The sequence below is a fragment of the Zeus faber genome (assembly GCF_960531495.2).
Source record: "Zeus faber genome assembly, chromosome: 14".
Classification (NCBI taxonomy): domain Eukaryota; kingdom Metazoa; phylum Chordata; class Actinopteri; order Zeiformes; family Zeidae; genus Zeus; species Zeus faber.
In genome coordinates, this window is record NC_137200.1 from 29243415 (window position 1) to 29260543 (window position 17129).

The window sequence follows — 17129 nt, forward strand, 5'->3', positions numbered from 1 at the left end:
GGGGAGAGAAAAACATTTATGACGTTTTTGATTCTGCCTTTTATTTAAAAACATATGTTCCTTATCCAGACATTGATAATTTGATGACAGACTGTCTCATACTTTTTTACCTAAAATTTAACAGTCACCAGTTACCTGTCTCACTTACCTAATTATGACAACCTGGTTTATTGAATACCTAAAATTTAACACTCTTGTACCTAAAATCCATCGCTTCCCTGAATACCTAAAATTCAATGCCGGGCTTTTCACCCTTAAATGCATGATGCTGTCTAAAGGAGCTTCATCTTCTCCCGTTCACCTAAAATCCAGAGCTTCTTCAAATACCTAAAACCTAGCAATCTTTCACCTGGCGTCATTTACCTAACTATGACAGTCCTGTCTTTACGCTATAGTCAATATGCACAGTTCTTTTAAAAAGGTTTGTGCTTACCTTGTTTTTATGAGGCGTCTCTCGCTGGGTCACCAATTGTTCGGAGAAAAATATATATTATCCTCCTTGAAGGATCCATTACAACCTGTTTCAATCAATTACTAAACTTCGGCTGATCAATTAAAGTATAACAATTACCTTCGAGGTTCTCCGCGTGTTCGTTGATGGGTTGGAGCGTCAATCAGAAGACGTAACACAAATTTAGGAGTTGGTCATATTTATTGTCAGGCAGAATCAGAAAGTGCAGGCTCCGTGCCAGTTCTTAAAGTCGGAGCGGAGCTCAGCCAAGTCTGAGCCCGGCCAGTGGGAAAAAGCCTGGAAGCCCCAATCCTTCTTCCCTGGATCCTTATGTAGTCTAATCTAAGCAAGTGGTCACAAAAGGACATATGGATCACAAAGAACTGACTCCAACCAGAGGCGAACAACATGAACATCTACGCAAACAGAAAAGTACAGGAGCAACATGTGCGCGACTGGTCACAAAAGGATATTTCCAACCAGAGGCGCCCTATTATTTCTAACAGTAGCTCCCACTCCACCAAACCAGCTGTGACCCTTGGAAACATGGACTCCACCAGACTCTGGTATCTGGCACCAAGTTGTTAGCAGCAGATCCTTTAAGTCCTGGAAGTTGGAGGTGGGGCCCCCATGGATCGGGCTTGTTGTTCCAGCACATCCCACAGATGCTCCATCGGATCAGACCCTAACCCCGCCCATCCACATGATGTAGAAGAAAATGTGATTCATCAGACCTCCACCTTCTTCCATTGCTCCATGGTCCAATTGTGATGCTCATGTGTCCATTGTAGGTGCTTTCAGGGGTGGACAGGGGTCAGCATGGACACTGTGAGCTCCCATACGCAGCAAGCTGCCATGCACTGTGTGTTCTACACCTTTCTATCATAGCAACATTACCTTTTTCACCACTTTGTGCTGCAGTAGTTCTTCTGTGGGATGGAACCAGACAGTCTAGACTTCACTCCCCACGTGCATCAATGAGCCTTGGGCCCCATGACCCTGTCACCGGTTCACCGGTCGTCCTTCCTTGGACACTTTTGGTAGTAACCACTGCATATGAGGAACAGCCACAAGATCTGTGCTTGTGATGATGCTCTGACCCAGTCGTCCAGCATCACAATGTGCTCCTTGTCAAAGTGGCTCAGATCCTTAAGCTGCTTCAACACATCAACTTCAACAACTCACTCTTCACCTGCTGCCTCATACATCCCAGCCCTTGACAGGTACCACTGGAACCAGATGATCAATGTTATTGACTTCACCTGTCACTGGTTTTATTGTTGTTGCTGATCTGTGTATAATGTCTATAATGAATGAATAATATATCTTGTTTCTGTTGTAATCCTCTAAAACCTGTATCTGTTCTTTCTGCTTCCAGTCCCCTGACGAAGGTGAAGTTGATCAACGAGTTAAACGAAAGAGAAGCGCGACTCGGGGTTAAGGAGACGGTTTCGTGGCATTCCGTGTACAAGGATAGTGCCTGGATATTCATTGGTAATTCAATTTAAAAAGAAATAAAATGCACTGTGGAAATGTAATAGTAGTGGTAAAAGGTATTTGGGAGTCCGCCATGGGATCCTGTTTTGGAACTGCTCAAATGCTTCTTTTTTTTCCTTTTTGAATTCATCACCTGATATTTTGATTGATTATTACAACAGGGTTCTCACCAGATAGCATAGGCCAGGTCCTTCAGGTGCTTCAATTTCGTCCTCGGACATTTAAGTACCGGAATACCTTGAAAATAGCCCCCTTTTTGGGCTGTAGTGCATGGTAGATGGTAGATGACAATGAGATATTTTGCTTATCTTAAGAAAAAATGAATATAAAAATATTAATCTTTATTTGTGTAACTCCTTTCATGCAAAATGTGCACCTCGAAGTCCTTTACAGACATTTAATAATTAATTATTTAAAGTGAATGAGTACAGAGTACAGAATGTAGATTCTCGTAGATAGAGTACATTTGAGGAGGAAAAATACGAAAAATCAAATAATATGAATAATAGACAAGAGATTAAGATTATTTTTTTAATTAATTAAGATTACATTGAAAATGAAATGAAAATGTTGTCCGTAAAGTCAATAGAAAAAAATAGTGCTTTAAAAAGTACTTGAAAGTCCCTTGGATTTCATTTTGCCATACTAGAATGAGCCCGTTCATAGTGTCAGTGACACAGTGTTATTATGTCATTAGCATAATATTACTTATGCACTAATGTTCCTTTTTTTTTGGTTCTCCAGGAGGCTTTCCATATGAGTTGACGGAGGGTGACATCATCTGTGTCTTTTCTCAGTAAGTACCTCACACAATGCATGCTCTCTATATTTGCTCCGGTGTGAAATCAGCAGCTTTTTTGGGGTGGGAATATCCGGTGCTGAAACTTTTTAAAGACGACTAAATGTAGAATTATTCCCCCATATTGAGATGTGGGGAGCAAAGAAAGAATGTGGGATTCATGGAGAGATGGATGGATTATTTATCGATGCCCGGAGGGAAATTCGGTCCGCATAAAAAAAAAAAGGCAATAATAACATAATAAGAACACAAATGGTAAAATAAAATGGCAATCAACCTGAGGATGAGCTGAAAGAATTGGCAATATACAGTAAAGCTAAAGATTAATTTGAAGATAAAGATTGGGAAATGCACAATAAAAATATACCTAAGATAAACAATAAAGAATACAAATAGCCATTACAATAACCTACTCATAGACTAAAACAAGTTACAATTTTCCATTGAATGCAGCATCGGCTGACGTAATGCCGCCGTGACGCGTGTTGTCAGTGTCCCGGTGAAACACAGAATTACTAATACAAGCCCATACAATTGTTGCGTGTTATTACCTTATCCTAAAAAATAGAAGGTGGCTGTCTTTTACCTGAAGTCCACAGAGGCCAACTTACAGTGTCTCTGTGGAAGGAAATCGCTCCGTGTGGAAGTTCCCAACAACACGCTTCCATTCAAACGGATTACACACTGCATGTCCCTCAGACATTTCATCAACTTTTTAAACCTTTGGGACTAAAATAAAACAGACATGATTGCACTGTTTCTCTGCAGCTGCAAGCAAATTCGATGTGTGAGGACACAAACATGGAATACGTTCTGAACTGTTTTCTACTCCTTCAGTTTGTGTGTTACGACTTGCGCCAATGCTGCAAAATAAGGGGGGGACACGGCACCGGGTGAGATGTGAACAGAATGCGTTTATGTTCACAAAAAGGGCAAAAAAGAAAAAATATCAAATGAAAAGGCCTCGCTGACATCATATAGGTAAGGCGTATGCACACACACACACACACACAGTTTGCAACCACGACAGAGCGATGGAGTCTACACCACGCAGCTTGCACGGTACGAATGTGTGTTCGTAGACACAACCTGCACATATATAGCAAATTGGATGATGAGGTTACACAGCGTCTTACTCCACAAAATCACCTCGCTCCACCGCCCGACCGGAAGCTTTAGAACCTTGCCGTGTGGGTTTGGCTACTTCCGGTCAAATGTCATCGATTTTTCACAAATTCTTGCTCCGAATGTGGATGCATATGGATGGAACTTGAACCACGAGATGTCTGTGACGTCCCGGTTCTAATGAGACCGTGTCCGTATCTGCAGCGGTTGTCGTGTTCCAGGCACCTTTCGCCCAAAAAATGCCAAGGAGAAAAAGAATACAGGTACTCCTCACTTTAGGACATGCCCGTTTAACGACTGTTGGGACTTAGGACCAGCTCTCTGACCAGTCTGTATTGTACACTGTGTACGACGCCACAACGTCTCAGCGTCAAGCATCTCATCAAACATCACCGTTCTCAGTCTCAGTGTCGTTCCCACAGTCTGTCAGTATTCCCTACACTAGCGTTCCCTAAAGACACGTGCCCTTACCGTGAAATAACATGTGTCCTTGCTTATCGACCAATTCGCTTAACGACCCGGTCCTAGGAACGGAACTCGGTCATTAAGTGAGGAGTACCTGTAATTAAAATTGGAACAATAACAATAACAGCCCGCAGGGCTAGAACCCTATTAAGCCTCAAAAGCAAGAATAACTGGCAATATAGACTAACCTGGAATTAACAAGGAGATAGGGAACATTTTCAATATGCCATTACCTAACCATAAACAATAAAACAGAAAACCTTAGAACGAACAATGAATCATACGAAATTTAACAAATATACAATAAGCCTAATGATCACATTAGTGATCACAAAATTAACCAACACCATAAAATAAAAAAATAAGAATTCGGCAACATATCAAATAACCTAAAGTAAACAATAAAAAAAGCCGACCACTGAAATCTGACAATATACAATAAATCCCATGCTAACCAATAAACAATAGAAATATACATAACCACATAACCTTAAAATATTAACAATTAGTAAAAAAACAAAAAATAAAGCAACCAAAAAGTAAAACACAAAGGCATTACACTCTAAAACAAAAATGTAAACAATAAACCCACTGTACCGACACTTCACACTGAATGGATTCGCAGTCATGGAGCTTATGATGATGGCTACCAGCTGTCGGAGAAACCCAAATGCCATCTCCCTCGTTGCTTGTCATAAACAACATTTTCAATGTTTGGATTATTTTTATTTTTTCTGAACGACTTTTCGTCACTCACCTTCAGGTACGGCGAGATAGTTAATATCAACCTGGTCCGGGACAAAAAGACAGGCAAATCCAAAGGGTTCTGCTTCATTTGCTATGAGGACCAGAGGAGCACCATCCTGGCCGTGGACAACTTCAATGGGATTAAGGTAAATACAAACAGGGTTCTCTTCCAGGTCCTTGGGGTTCTTGATAAAGTGCTTGAATTTCGTCCTCAGAAATCTTAAGTACTGGGATGGAATACCTCGAAAATAGCCTCCCTTTTGGTGTATATACGTGTGTCAGCTACAACATTAAAACCACCAAGACGTTAGCAGCAGATTGGTATATACTGTATATATGCTGATGTCAGTCGTTTCTGTCGTCTCGCGTCACAGATTAAAGGACGGACCATCCGAGTAGACCACGTGAAGGACTACCGCCCTCCCAAAGACACAGACGACATCGACGACGTGACCAAAATGCTGAGGGATGAAGGCTGCGCCCCCGCCCTGCCCGCTCCGTCCTCTTCCTCTGGGTCGGAGGAGGAAGAGGAGCAGTATGTGGTCCCTGTGAAGAAAACCAAGAAAGGTGAGACGGACCCAAGATCACCTCTTATAAACATTAAGGGATAGTTCCTCTATTTAATTTTTTTTTTTGGTTCCCATCATATTTAAGTGGTCATAGCACAACCTTGCTGAATGCTTTACTATTAATAATAATAATAATAAATATAGCTGCAGGCAGCAATACACGGGGTCCAGCATATTAGTTAGTTTAGGTAATTATTACATTTTTCTTGATAATTTTGTTCAATGCATCACAGTTTACTGAACGTATAAACATCAAACATTGCGGCGTTACGTCGTGAAGTTACAAAATATGATATTTTATTAGAATTTTGTAACTGACCTTCAGACTGACCTAGAAAAGGGAATCTAAAGTAGTTACGTCCATGACATTTCATGAATCAAACGCTTTTGGCATTTCGTATGAAACAGTTCCAGTTTAATGAGTTGTCAGTTAGAATTAAATGCTCCAAATTGCAGAGTATAGTTTGTAAGTGCAAAGTAGATGAATTAGTAAATTATTACAACAAATGACAAAACAAGTCAGATAATTGTTTTATTAAACAGTTATTTTGGCCAAACAGATGGACAAAATAAGTTTAAATGTATCACAGTATTATTAGAGATGTCAAATAATCAATAAATGTTATTAAAATGGCAATCTTAATAAAATAAAATAAATGACAAATAGAATTGTATGAAATTGTCAAAGTAAACGGTGTTTATCAAAATTGTGTTATATGTAGTTTTTTAACAGAAGAGAACAATGTATATAAAGTGCATTTTTATAATGACAGCTTGATATTTTTCATGTGTGTGGTACATAAACTAAGCCATCGTAAAAAACGTAAATAAATAATGAAACGGTTATCTAAATATAGCTGCAGCCAGCAATACACGGGGTCCAGTTTATTGGTTTTAGTTATGTATTACAGTTTTCCCGGTTCTGTGAAATGCAGCACAAGTTACAAAAGTTGAACACATTATAAAGTTAAGAAACAGAATGCATAAATTAAAAGTGACAGTGCAGTGCAAGAAATGAATATATTTTAGTTTAGCGAACGGCAGCGGCAAACATGAAAGTCTTCAGCCTTGATTTTAAAGAGCTGAGAGTTGCAGCAGAGCTGCAGTTTTTCTGGGACTTTGTTCCAATTATGTGGAGCATAAAAACCCAACGCTGCTTCTCCATGTTTAGCTTTGACTCTGGGGACCGAAAGCGGAGCTGCCCCAGACGACCTGAGAGCTCTGGATGGTTCATAACGTACCAGCAGATCAGAAATACATTTAGGCCCCAAACTATTCTGTGCTTTATAAACCAAGTAGTATTTTGAGATGAATTATTTGATGGACAGGAAACCAGTGTAAAGATTTGAGAACTGTAGTGATATGATCTACTTTCTTGGTCTTAGTGAGGATTCGAGCAGCAGCGTTCTCAATCAGCTGCAGCTGTCTGATCCATGTCTTAGGGAGACCCGTAGACCCGAGACGTGTTGACAATCTGTAGAAGATCTGAGGCCGTGCAATCTGAAACATTTTTGAAAAAAGCCTGTTGGCAGAATATCAAGGCAGCAGGACGAGGATTTCAGGTGTTGTTTAATGTCCTCCAAGTTTTCATGGCTGATCAGATGAAATTGTGTCATGGTATTTGAATAGATTTGTAGTGGACAGCACATGTCCTGTACCTGATATGGCGGTTCTGACTGCATGTCTAATTTTCTCAACTTTGTTGGTGAAGGAGGCAAATTGATTGCAGGTCCCGGTGGATGTCAGTTCAGAGGCTACTGACACAGGAGGGTTTGTTAGCCTGTCGATAGTACGAGGCACATGCATTATTATTGTTTTTGGCGATGTGAGACAAGAAGGAGCCGCTTGCATTTCTCAATTTAAAATTATAAATGCAAAGTCTCTCTTTGTAGATGTCATGATGAGCGTGAAGATTTGTTTTTCGCCACCTGCGTTCAGCTGGTTCTACAAGCTGATATGGAATATCAGTCAGTGTTAAGAGGCTCATTTCATCAGGATGATTTACAGTTTGGAGACTCGAGAAATAAACCGTGTGCTGCTGTGAGTTTAACAGCAGCTTTTAAGAACAAGATCCAGAATGTTTGCACATGGACACAAAATGAACTCGACGACATTTTGATAAAAGGAAATAATCTTTATCAGGAAATGAAAAAGTCTGGTAGAATAAATGTTAATGTTCCAGGACAAGATTATATTGCTATAACAGCATTGCCAACAAGACAAACTATGTGTAATACGACATTCCAAATAATGTATGCTGAGCCGTTCACTGGCTGCATTGGTGTAGATCACTTTGACTCTGCGTATTATATAGCTCGGCCAACTGTATAAACAACTGTTTGTAAAGGATTACTAGCAGCACCATCTACGATGGACACAGCTCCCCTCGCTTCAGTAAGCTAAGCTGATCAGCAGCAAGATGCCCCCCTTCTCCACAGGCGACTTCCACAAACTTCTACAGATGATTGCAATGCTGGGAACCCAAAATTCACCGGTGAGAAGTGAACGTTGAAGTGAATGGACTATGTGGGAACGACACCACTTAACCGTGGACTCAAATCAGTGGACAACATAATGCCAACACAGGGCTTATTTGCACCGACAAGATGACCAAGGAACAAGAGGGCTGTGTACCAGGTAGTCATTCTCCTCCCTGGGATTCTTTCGGTGCTAAGCCTAAGAGTAAATCATTACCCTGGAAAATGAGAGGACGACTAACAGCAGAGCCCACAGCGCCCTGGGATCTGCGATGCGACCGGCCGGCCTGCGTTCTCTTCCAGGCGTGGCGCCTCTTTAACCCCTGTCCTTGGTCGGACAACAACCGTGCACAGCTGTGAAGGGGAGACATGGCAACAAACCGCCCCAACGACCGGGTGTGCAACTGGAGAACGGATTTGCTCGACTGTTGCAGGACCCTGGATCTCGGTCTGATGGCCTGGATAACCTCTCATCTTCACGCAGCGAGGGTAAGAGTAAAAGGCGACAGGGAGAGCTGACGACTGGGCCCCAAACTGAGATTGTGGGTGACTTTGCTGTAAAAGACGTGCAGTAAGAACACCAAAATACCCTACTTTCCAAGGATATGGTCTCTAACAGGACAGGAAGAGTTTGGCATATCGTGGCTGCACATCCCACTGTGAAAACCGTCATAGTGTAAATCGGGACCAAGGATGTTGTGAAACAACAGTCTGAAGTGCTGGAACCAGACTTAACTGATCTGTTGAACACAGTCGGCTCCTTGGATGCTGAGGTGTTTAGCAGTGGCCCTCTACCACCAATCAGAGGAGGAGTTGAGAGATCCAGCAGATTGCATGTGTCGCCCATCAAGTGCGATTTATTTCCAGTTTCAACTTTTCCTGGGAGCGCAGACATCTTTTTAAGGCATTTGGACTTTGCCTTAACAAATCAGGAGTAAAACCTTTTTTTTTTTTTAATCTCTCACCTACTTTACTTCCGGCCTCATCCATGTGTTCCCTCTACCAAGGAGACGAGAGGCGAGAGGAATCCAAACAAGGAGACGTTACACAAAGTGTAAACTTTGAAAGGGAGTCGGCTCAGCCCCTCCCGCCCGAGGAGAGCTTTGAGCACGAGAGTCAGAGCCAAGAGTAAGAGGAGGCTCCACCTTCTTCACCATCTGAATCATCCTCTGTCTTCCCAGCCTGATAAAGCACAGCACGTCCAGTTATTGGTGTACAAAATACAGGCCGCTCTAACCCATATGTGCTGGGTCCGGGCTGCAAGGCTGATCGTGACTCTTTCCAGAACAAGCTGCGGCCCTGTGTGACGGTGGCTTCCTCCATTCCTGTCTTGATAAGTAAGAGGAAAAGAAAATACAGGAAGCACCCGACCCATCCAGCAAATTCAACACATTTAGCATCCAGTCCTCGTCAGCCACAGCCTGTCCCAGAAATTGGGCAGTTAATGCTTTTAAGACACTTAATCCATCTTTATTAAACGTTACTGTGCAACCCTTTTTTTTTTTTGATGACCTGGCTGAGCTGCTGTCTATAATCTGTATTGACTTTGATTGTGTGGTTATTGTTGGTGATTTTAACATCCAGGTTGACAACCCCCAGGACAAAGAGACCAAAGAACTGTGTTGTGTTCTTGATAACTGTGTGCTGACTCAGCAGGTGACGGAGCCCACACACAACAAGGGCCACACTCTCGACTTAATCATCTGGAAGAGCCTGATCATTCCTGTGTTTTCCTTGAGAGAGCTATCTCTGTGTTCTATTTTTTAACTTTATGCATTCATTGTCCTTTTTATGTTTTATGTCAAGCACTTTCAATTTCCTTGTTGTTGAAATGTGCTGTACAAATAAACTTGCCTTGCCTTTCTTTCCCCTTTTCCTTTCCACGGATCCAATTGCTAAGACAAGCAAGCCTGTTTCCATGAAAGGTTGTATTAAAACAAAAAAAGAACATACCTCCTGGATAGAAGACAACGTCTGGAACATGAAGCCTTTTCATATTTAAACGTTCGTTACGATTCGATTGTTGGTTTATAAGTATTGTTGTCAAATTGCTGCACTTTGAAAACTGCCGGGTTACTTTGTAGACGGTCCCTAACACGCGGCCGTAACAGCGTCCTGGGGAAGAACGTCAGTAGATGCTCTAAAGAGCGGTGCAGTGTGAAGGGAGAGCTGCAGGAGGCTGGAGCTGCTTTTTCCGTCGTTCAAACCCTGAAAGCGAAAGTAAAACTGGTGCGTTTGGGGTCAAACTCGTAAAATGCGTCAATGGCGTCGTTTATGAAAACAAGCGCTCGCATGGCAATTTTGTGGATGATATTTTGGGGGGCATACATTCAAATTAAAACATCAATTGGTACCTAATTCATATGTGCTTTATAAATTAGCACATATAGGCGGTTGCCTGATGGTAAAGTCCGCCTCTGCCTTCAAGTATTGATCAATTAGATCAACGGGTGAATGTTTCAACATATGGATCGATATGTAAATCCTTTATTTATTTATTTTTAAATCAGATTTATCCAACCTGGTTCTGTCTATTAAAACAAAAAAAGCAAATAATCAAGTCAATATCTTTAATATGACATGTTGAATGATGCTTTTGATATCAGCTTTTTGTATTTGAGGTTTATTCGTCACATACATATACACACTTTCATACATATGCAGTGAAATGTCAAATGTCATGTTCGTGATATTCTGACACTATTATTACCCAACCATCAGACTGATACGCATCCTTTGTCTCTTAAAAATATATATGACGACTGATTAATATACTGAGTATTTTAGTTTTAGATTCAAGCCTCTTGAATCCGCTGTGAACGTGTCGCCAAGTCGTGTTTATAATGATGTGCTCTGCTTCAGATAAGAAAGACAAGAAGAAGAAGAAGAAAAAGAAGGAGAGAAAGGAGAAGAAACGGGCCTTGAAGGAGGAGGCGGCGGAGGAGGCGGCGGAGGGGAGGGAAGCCGGGGCCGGACGCTCCTCCGCGCCGCCCCCTCTCCCACGCGCCGCCGCCGCCATCAAGCAGGAGAAACACGACGCCCGCTACGACGAGCACGTCCACAGGAGGGCGGCGGAGGGCGGCGACGGAGGGAGGGATCGGACGAAGGGCCAAGGCCCGGGTGGGGAGAGGGCGGCGGACGGGGAGGCGGCGAGGGATGGAGACCGAGGAAGGAGCAGGGAGGAGGAGAGAGAGAGGCGGCGCGAGCACCACGGACACAACGGGGGCGGCAGGAGCAGGGAGAGGGAGCGAGACAGGGAGAGGGAGCGAGACAGGGAGCGGGAGCGAGACAGGGACGAGGACAGACGGAGAGACCGCCCCGGTAAACGGAGAGAGCGCAGCCGCTCCCGAACCCGCTGAGCACGGAGCCGTTTTCCGCCCGCCGCTCCCCCATCTCCCCCGGGACGGGCTCCTGCCGTCACCCCGCCGCGCGTCGCCGCTTCCCCGTCGCTGACTTCTCCGCAACAAATGTTTCGGGCGAAATGGGAAGCGAGAAACGGGCGACGCAGAAGCGGAACATGGAAGCGACTCGTCTCTCGCTTCAAATTTGATTGGAAACATGTTTTGTTGGGACTGTTTTTTGAGGAGAAATAGAAGCTTGGGAATCGAAAATGTGTTATTTCTTGTTCAATTGTTTCATAATAAAAATGCGATTTAGATAAATAAATTGCTTGGACTGCGTTGTCAACTTTACGTTTTATGACATTTATTTATTTTATGACGTTGTTTGATTATTACAACAGGCTTCTCACCAGATAGCATAGGCCAGGTCCTAAATGGTAGTATGTGCTGGAATACCTTGGAAAACAGCCCCTTTGTGCTGAAGTGCTTGGAAAAGAAAAACCTGTGATATTCCCCCTGGTTTCTATATCGTACCGTTATAAAAATCGTACATATTTTATGATGGATTTTGCCAGGCAAATGTAATCCAGCATGGTTGGATCTGTTCTAATGGATGACAAGGAGATTAATAAAATATATACAAAATAGACTAAGATCATATGATTAGGGGTCCAGTCTGCCTCTTTGTGGATATGGTTATTGCTCAGCCTTTGAAATCTTTGGGCTGAAAGTTGAAAAACTAGAAAAAATGAAGAAAAACGGAGCAGGAAAAACAACCATGTGACACGAACAGCCAATCGTACGGCAGCAGCGCCGGTGCCTCCTCCGCTCTCCCCCCGGCTGCAGCGCTCTCCGCAGGGGCCGCGGGCAGCGGAGAGGACGCCTCCGGAGACGACGCGGCGGCTCTTCCTCCAACACCAACTTGGACTGGAAGCCGCCCACCTCCCCACCCGAGCCGGGCGCGGCCCCATCCCCCTCAAAGGAGACACAATAAAGAAAGAATCCGCGACTTTCCCTCCACAGAAGCACAGCGCATATTTGGGAACCGCCAAAACCTGTTATAGGTCCCTAACGTGACTAAACTGGAACTGTAGCTTTATTATTGTTGAAAAATGATGTGTTTAGTCCTCCAAAGTGAAACAAAAATGTGCTTCAAAAAGTCCTTGAAAGTCCTTCAATTTCATTTTGTGATGCCAGAATGAACCTCGTTTTTTATTAAGTGACGTCAAGTAGTACAGTAGAAAAGTACAGGGGAAAAAAAGTCCATCAGCAACCACCAGAAATACCGAGCAGTTAACTCATACATACAGTACGGCCAAACCTCCGAGAAAATGGGAAAATCCAAAGATTGCTTTTCTGAGGATTAATATTCCTGAAACTGAACGGTGATCACCAGGGGCCAATAAACCACACAACGCGGCGCTGGAAATGAACAAATAGGGGCCTGTCAGGTGAGAAGGAAAGAGACAAAACCACATCAAATATTGTTTCCGTTACTTTTAATTCCAGTTTAGTCCTCCAGTCAGTGGACGCCGCAGCCGTCATGGCTCCGTATCCCTGGACCTCCCCTTGTTTTCATGTCAGACATTAAAAGCAGAACTGTGGTGGAACTTACTCTGACTTGAGGTGAAGCATTTTTACTGTCAAACCAAAACCTCATTAGATGTACGTTTACAGATCTCACATGTCCCATATGTGGAGCATACACGACATTATAAAACCCCTGCGCCTTTATATAAACACACACACACACACACACACACACACACACACACACACACACACACACACACACACACACACACACACACACACACACACACACACACACACACACACACACACCATTTCAACTGCATTTGTGGAAGAGGTGATAAGTCAGTGTGAGGTGCTGTGCCAGCAGCTTTTTATTATTGGCTTGTTATAACAAACAGCTTCCATTTTTGGAAATTAAATATAAAAAAAAAAAAAAACCAATGTGTGTGAATCCTCTTGGAGCAGAATAAATCTATAAGTGATAAAATACCATTTTTATAGCCCTGATCAGGAGTTAGAGGCTTCAGCATTGTGTCCATGTGACCTCGTCCGCACCATTTCAACCGTTGCCGCCCGTTCACCAGTCGTCCTCGAGCTCCTCCTGCACGAGGCCATTCACTGCGATGACGTCGTTGCTTCCGTTTGTGTCGCTTTTGCTCGTCCACGTTTGTGGCTTCTGTCAAAAAAAAAAAAAAAAAAAAAAAAAAAAAAAAGGGTCGCACAAACCATCTACGCTCCAGAGGTGAACTCATCCAGGTTGGCGAGTCACAGCCCAGAGCCGATTCAACTGGTGGGAGTCACGGCTCAAAGCGAACACAGCGGAGCAGCGGCGTCGTTGCTGCCGCCTCTTATGTCGTCCAACGTCCGGATCCTCAGCTGGCGGCAACGTCCCAGCAGCGCCGCAAAGCCTACTCTGCCAGAAGGCCCCCCCCCCCTCGGCAGTGGCGTTTCGGGGGGCTCATCTGGAAAACGCCCAATCAAGGCGGCGCCCTCCATCCGTGTGAGAACGCTCCCGGACGAGGGTTTTGCGTCACTTTGCAGACATCCGAGGGCCTGCTGCGAGCTATAAAAAAATTAAATAAAATCCAAGTGAGCGCTCCCGTTTAGGGACGTGGCATCAGTCTCATTTCCCAGTACGACCGCAGCGCATCCAAGTGACAGTTCTACTCGACACGCGAGACGTCGCCCCGGCGTTCGGGCCACCTCCCGTCCCCGAGGCGCTTGGCGGAGGCGTCGGGGCGGAGCCGCGCGGGCGAGTCAGGGCTTTTGTTTTCGTCCGACCCTTGAAAAAGATCCGCCCGGGGACCGGAGGCGCCGGCTGGAGGGAGCGGCGACGCCCTCAGGGGCTGTCCAGTCGCCCAGGTGAGGCTCTGCTGCAGGTTTCCTCGAGCGCTCGCACCTGGATGCCGACGCCGACATCGGACCCTGGTTTCGAAGCCGCCACGCCACGCGACGACCACAGCAAACACAAACACAGGAGAGGAAGCCCCTGAACGACGCATAGAAAACGGGGAAAAAACAAGCTCCAAAAAGGTGTGTACAAGTCGGTGGTAACAGCGACTGTACAAGCTGTTCCATCGTTTCACCGCAAATCCAATAATTTACATCAAAATATTTACATTATACACAACATCATCCTGGAAAAAGTGCCAAGAGCTGAGGAGGAAGAGGGGATTCAGGAGGGAGCGGTGCAGGGGCCACAGGGGCCACAGGGGCCACAGGGTGTGTGTGTGTGTGTGTGTGTGTGTGTGTGTGTGTGTGTGTGTGTGTGTGTGGTGCTCACAGGCCGCGCTCCGCCCGCAGAGGTCCACCGTTCCGCGTCGGTCGCCCGTTCACCACGCGGCGGGAAAACCGGGGTGCCGACCTCACCCGCGCGCCGCTCCAAATCCACCTGGAAACACCGTCACTTCACCGCCCGGAGGCTTTTCCCAACCACAAGCTGTTGGAGGCAGGTTCCGAGCGGTGACGGAGGTCACGCTTCCTATTTTATTTATTTATATTTTTAAATTCTGACGTCGATCGACATCCTTGCGGGGCCACGCTGGGCGGCCGGGTTCAACAGACCTGGTACAGTGCAAACTGGCCCTACAGCGGAGGAGAAAGGTGAGAATTATGGTCTGGATATTTTTGTCACCCCGTGTTCTCCACGCCGTGAACAACATTCAGAAATGATGCCGTTTCGGATGTAGTGCCGACGTAGCGCTTTCGGGGGATGTGCTACATCAGGCTTTTTGAGACCAGGAACGTCGACGCTCCATCCCATAATGAAAAACGACCCTGGGCCGGAGGGAGCTGGCTGTGAAGCGGGTGGAGCCACGGTGTGAGGAGGTCATCGTTGTTTTCCCTCTGAGAGAATAAGGAGGTGAAGCGGTGGAGTCTCACTGGGCCGGCGCGGTGAGAGGTGGAAAAAGGAAAAGACGGGATGGGATCCACAAACCAGGCAGGAAGAGGAGCTGAGGAGTAGAAAAGCAGTAAGGCCTCAGTGGGTCCACGGACCAGGTGAGGAGGAGGAGGAGGAGGAGGAGGAGGAACCCTGGAGAGAAAGGAGGATTGTCCTCCATTCACACGATTTTATTATTATAATTTTTTTTTTATCTCTGATTTGACGCACGTCAGGGAGGAGCGGGTTCGACCGGGGAACCAGACAGCGCCGACGGGGCTCGAAAATAAACAAAGGACCAGACGGCGAATTGAATTTGGCGCGTTTCACCGGAGCTGCCAAAAAGTGGCCGAACGAGAGGTTTCACCATCTAATGGTATCAGCTGATGATTCCATTCACTGTTGCTAGGCTGGTGGTTGTGTTCCCGCCGTTCGTACTGCTCTGCCAAAACAAAACTTCAGATCCAGGACCGGCGCTGGCACACGCGCTGCGTCAGCCGGTACCGCTCATACCGGCGCGTCATCCCTCGGCCGCGTGAATATTTCAATCTAAATCGACGATGATGAAGAACTAGGTCCTACGAGCTCAACACATTTGAGGCCTGTGGATTGGTCGAATGGGGATTTACATTTTCCCGTGCGCAGACATGACACGTATCCACGACCCCCCCGTGACCTTCGGCGCCGTTATCGCGGCGACGCCCGCTTTGCGGCGGCTAAAAAAAAAAAAAAAAAAAAAAGAAAACCCTCCAGGTGTGGAGACACCTTCCCTCCTCGAGGTCCGAAAATAAATATTTGATGCTCAAACCAGAATCAAAAGAGACGCTGTCATGTGAGACGCTCGGTAAAATGAGCCTCATCCCAAATCCAAAGAGAACAGAAGAAGAACGCGCCTCGGAGCGTCCCGGATACAAGCGTACAGGTGCCTACAGGTGCCTACAGGTGTGTACAGGTGCCTACAGGTGTGTACAGGTGCCTACAGGTGTGTACAGGTGTGTACAGGTGTGCACAGGAGTGAACCGGCACCGGCCTCTGAAAATTTTTCCAAAATATCAACATGGCGATCCCTCCCCTCGTACACGCTGACTACGCCTGCGGCAAACCCTTCGCCCGCGCAAAATGCAGCGTCGGTGAACGCCCACGCCGGGCCCGGCTCAGGGGAGCGGACGGGACCGTTCTGTCGCCAGGTGCAAAGCGAGCACCGGAGCGCGGGCGCCCCCCCCCCCCCCGTCAGCACATGGAGATGGTGACGTTGATCCCCAGGTTGCCGTTGTCGGCGAAGAGGTGCGCCACAGACGTGTCGAACACCAGACAGTCGCTGTTGAGGATGGCGGCCGCCACGCCGTCGTGCACGGAGCGGGGCGTGGCCTCCCAGGTGAGCCGGCGGCGGTTGCCGTTGAGCTCCAGGCGGTAGGCGAAGCTCTCGGCCTGCTTGCGCGTGCCGATGAGCAGCACCACGGCGAAGAACTGCTGGTGGCCCTCGTACTTCTCCTGCTTCTCCAGCACCAGCATGAAGTGGTGGCTGAAGCACGACTGCATCATCACCCAGTCCACCGCGCCGGGAAGGGTGATGTCCGTCGCCAGGAAGACGATGTCCTCCCCCTGGACGAGAGAAGAGACGCAACACAAGCGATGATTACACTCTCCTGTTTATGTCTTATTATTATTAATATTATTATTATTTCAGGAGCAGTAACAATAAATACTACAAAAAAGATCAAGGGTGAATAATGTTAAAATAG

General features: G+C 45.8%; 2 protein-coding genes across 7 annotated transcripts in view; one reads left to right on the forward strand and one right to left on the reverse strand.

Annotated features, from left to right (window-relative positions):
- The window catches only part of rbmx2 (RNA binding motif protein X-linked 2), a 14508-nt gene extending 2779 nt beyond the window's left edge, over window positions 1-11729 (forward strand). The window contains exons 2-6 of the mRNA XM_080013995.1: window positions 1830-1945; window positions 2693-2744; window positions 5101-5230; window positions 5459-5651; window positions 10993-11729. Of these exons, the coding sequence (XP_079870121.1) occupies window positions 1830-1945; window positions 2693-2744; window positions 5101-5230; window positions 5459-5651; window positions 10993-11489 (988 nt within the window). The 3' untranslated portion in view covers window positions 11490-11729. The remainder of the gene's footprint in view (window positions 1-1829; window positions 1946-2692; window positions 2745-5100; window positions 5231-5458; window positions 5652-10992) is intronic.
- Window positions 11730-13726: 1997 nt separating this feature from the next.
- Window positions 13727-17129, reverse strand: part of siah2l (seven in absentia homolog 2-like) — a 39977-nt gene continuing 36574 nt past the window's right edge. For 4 of the 6 annotated variants that reach the window (XM_080013996.1, XM_080013998.1, XM_080013999.1 and 1 more), the window contains one exon: window positions 13727-16989. In XM_080013996.1, the coding sequence (XP_079870122.1) occupies window positions 16618-16989 (372 nt within the window). In that variant the 3' untranslated portion in view covers window positions 13727-16617. The remainder of the gene's footprint in view (window positions 16990-17129) is intronic. The other 2 variants (XR_013844501.1, XR_013844502.1) reach the window with 2 other exon arrangements.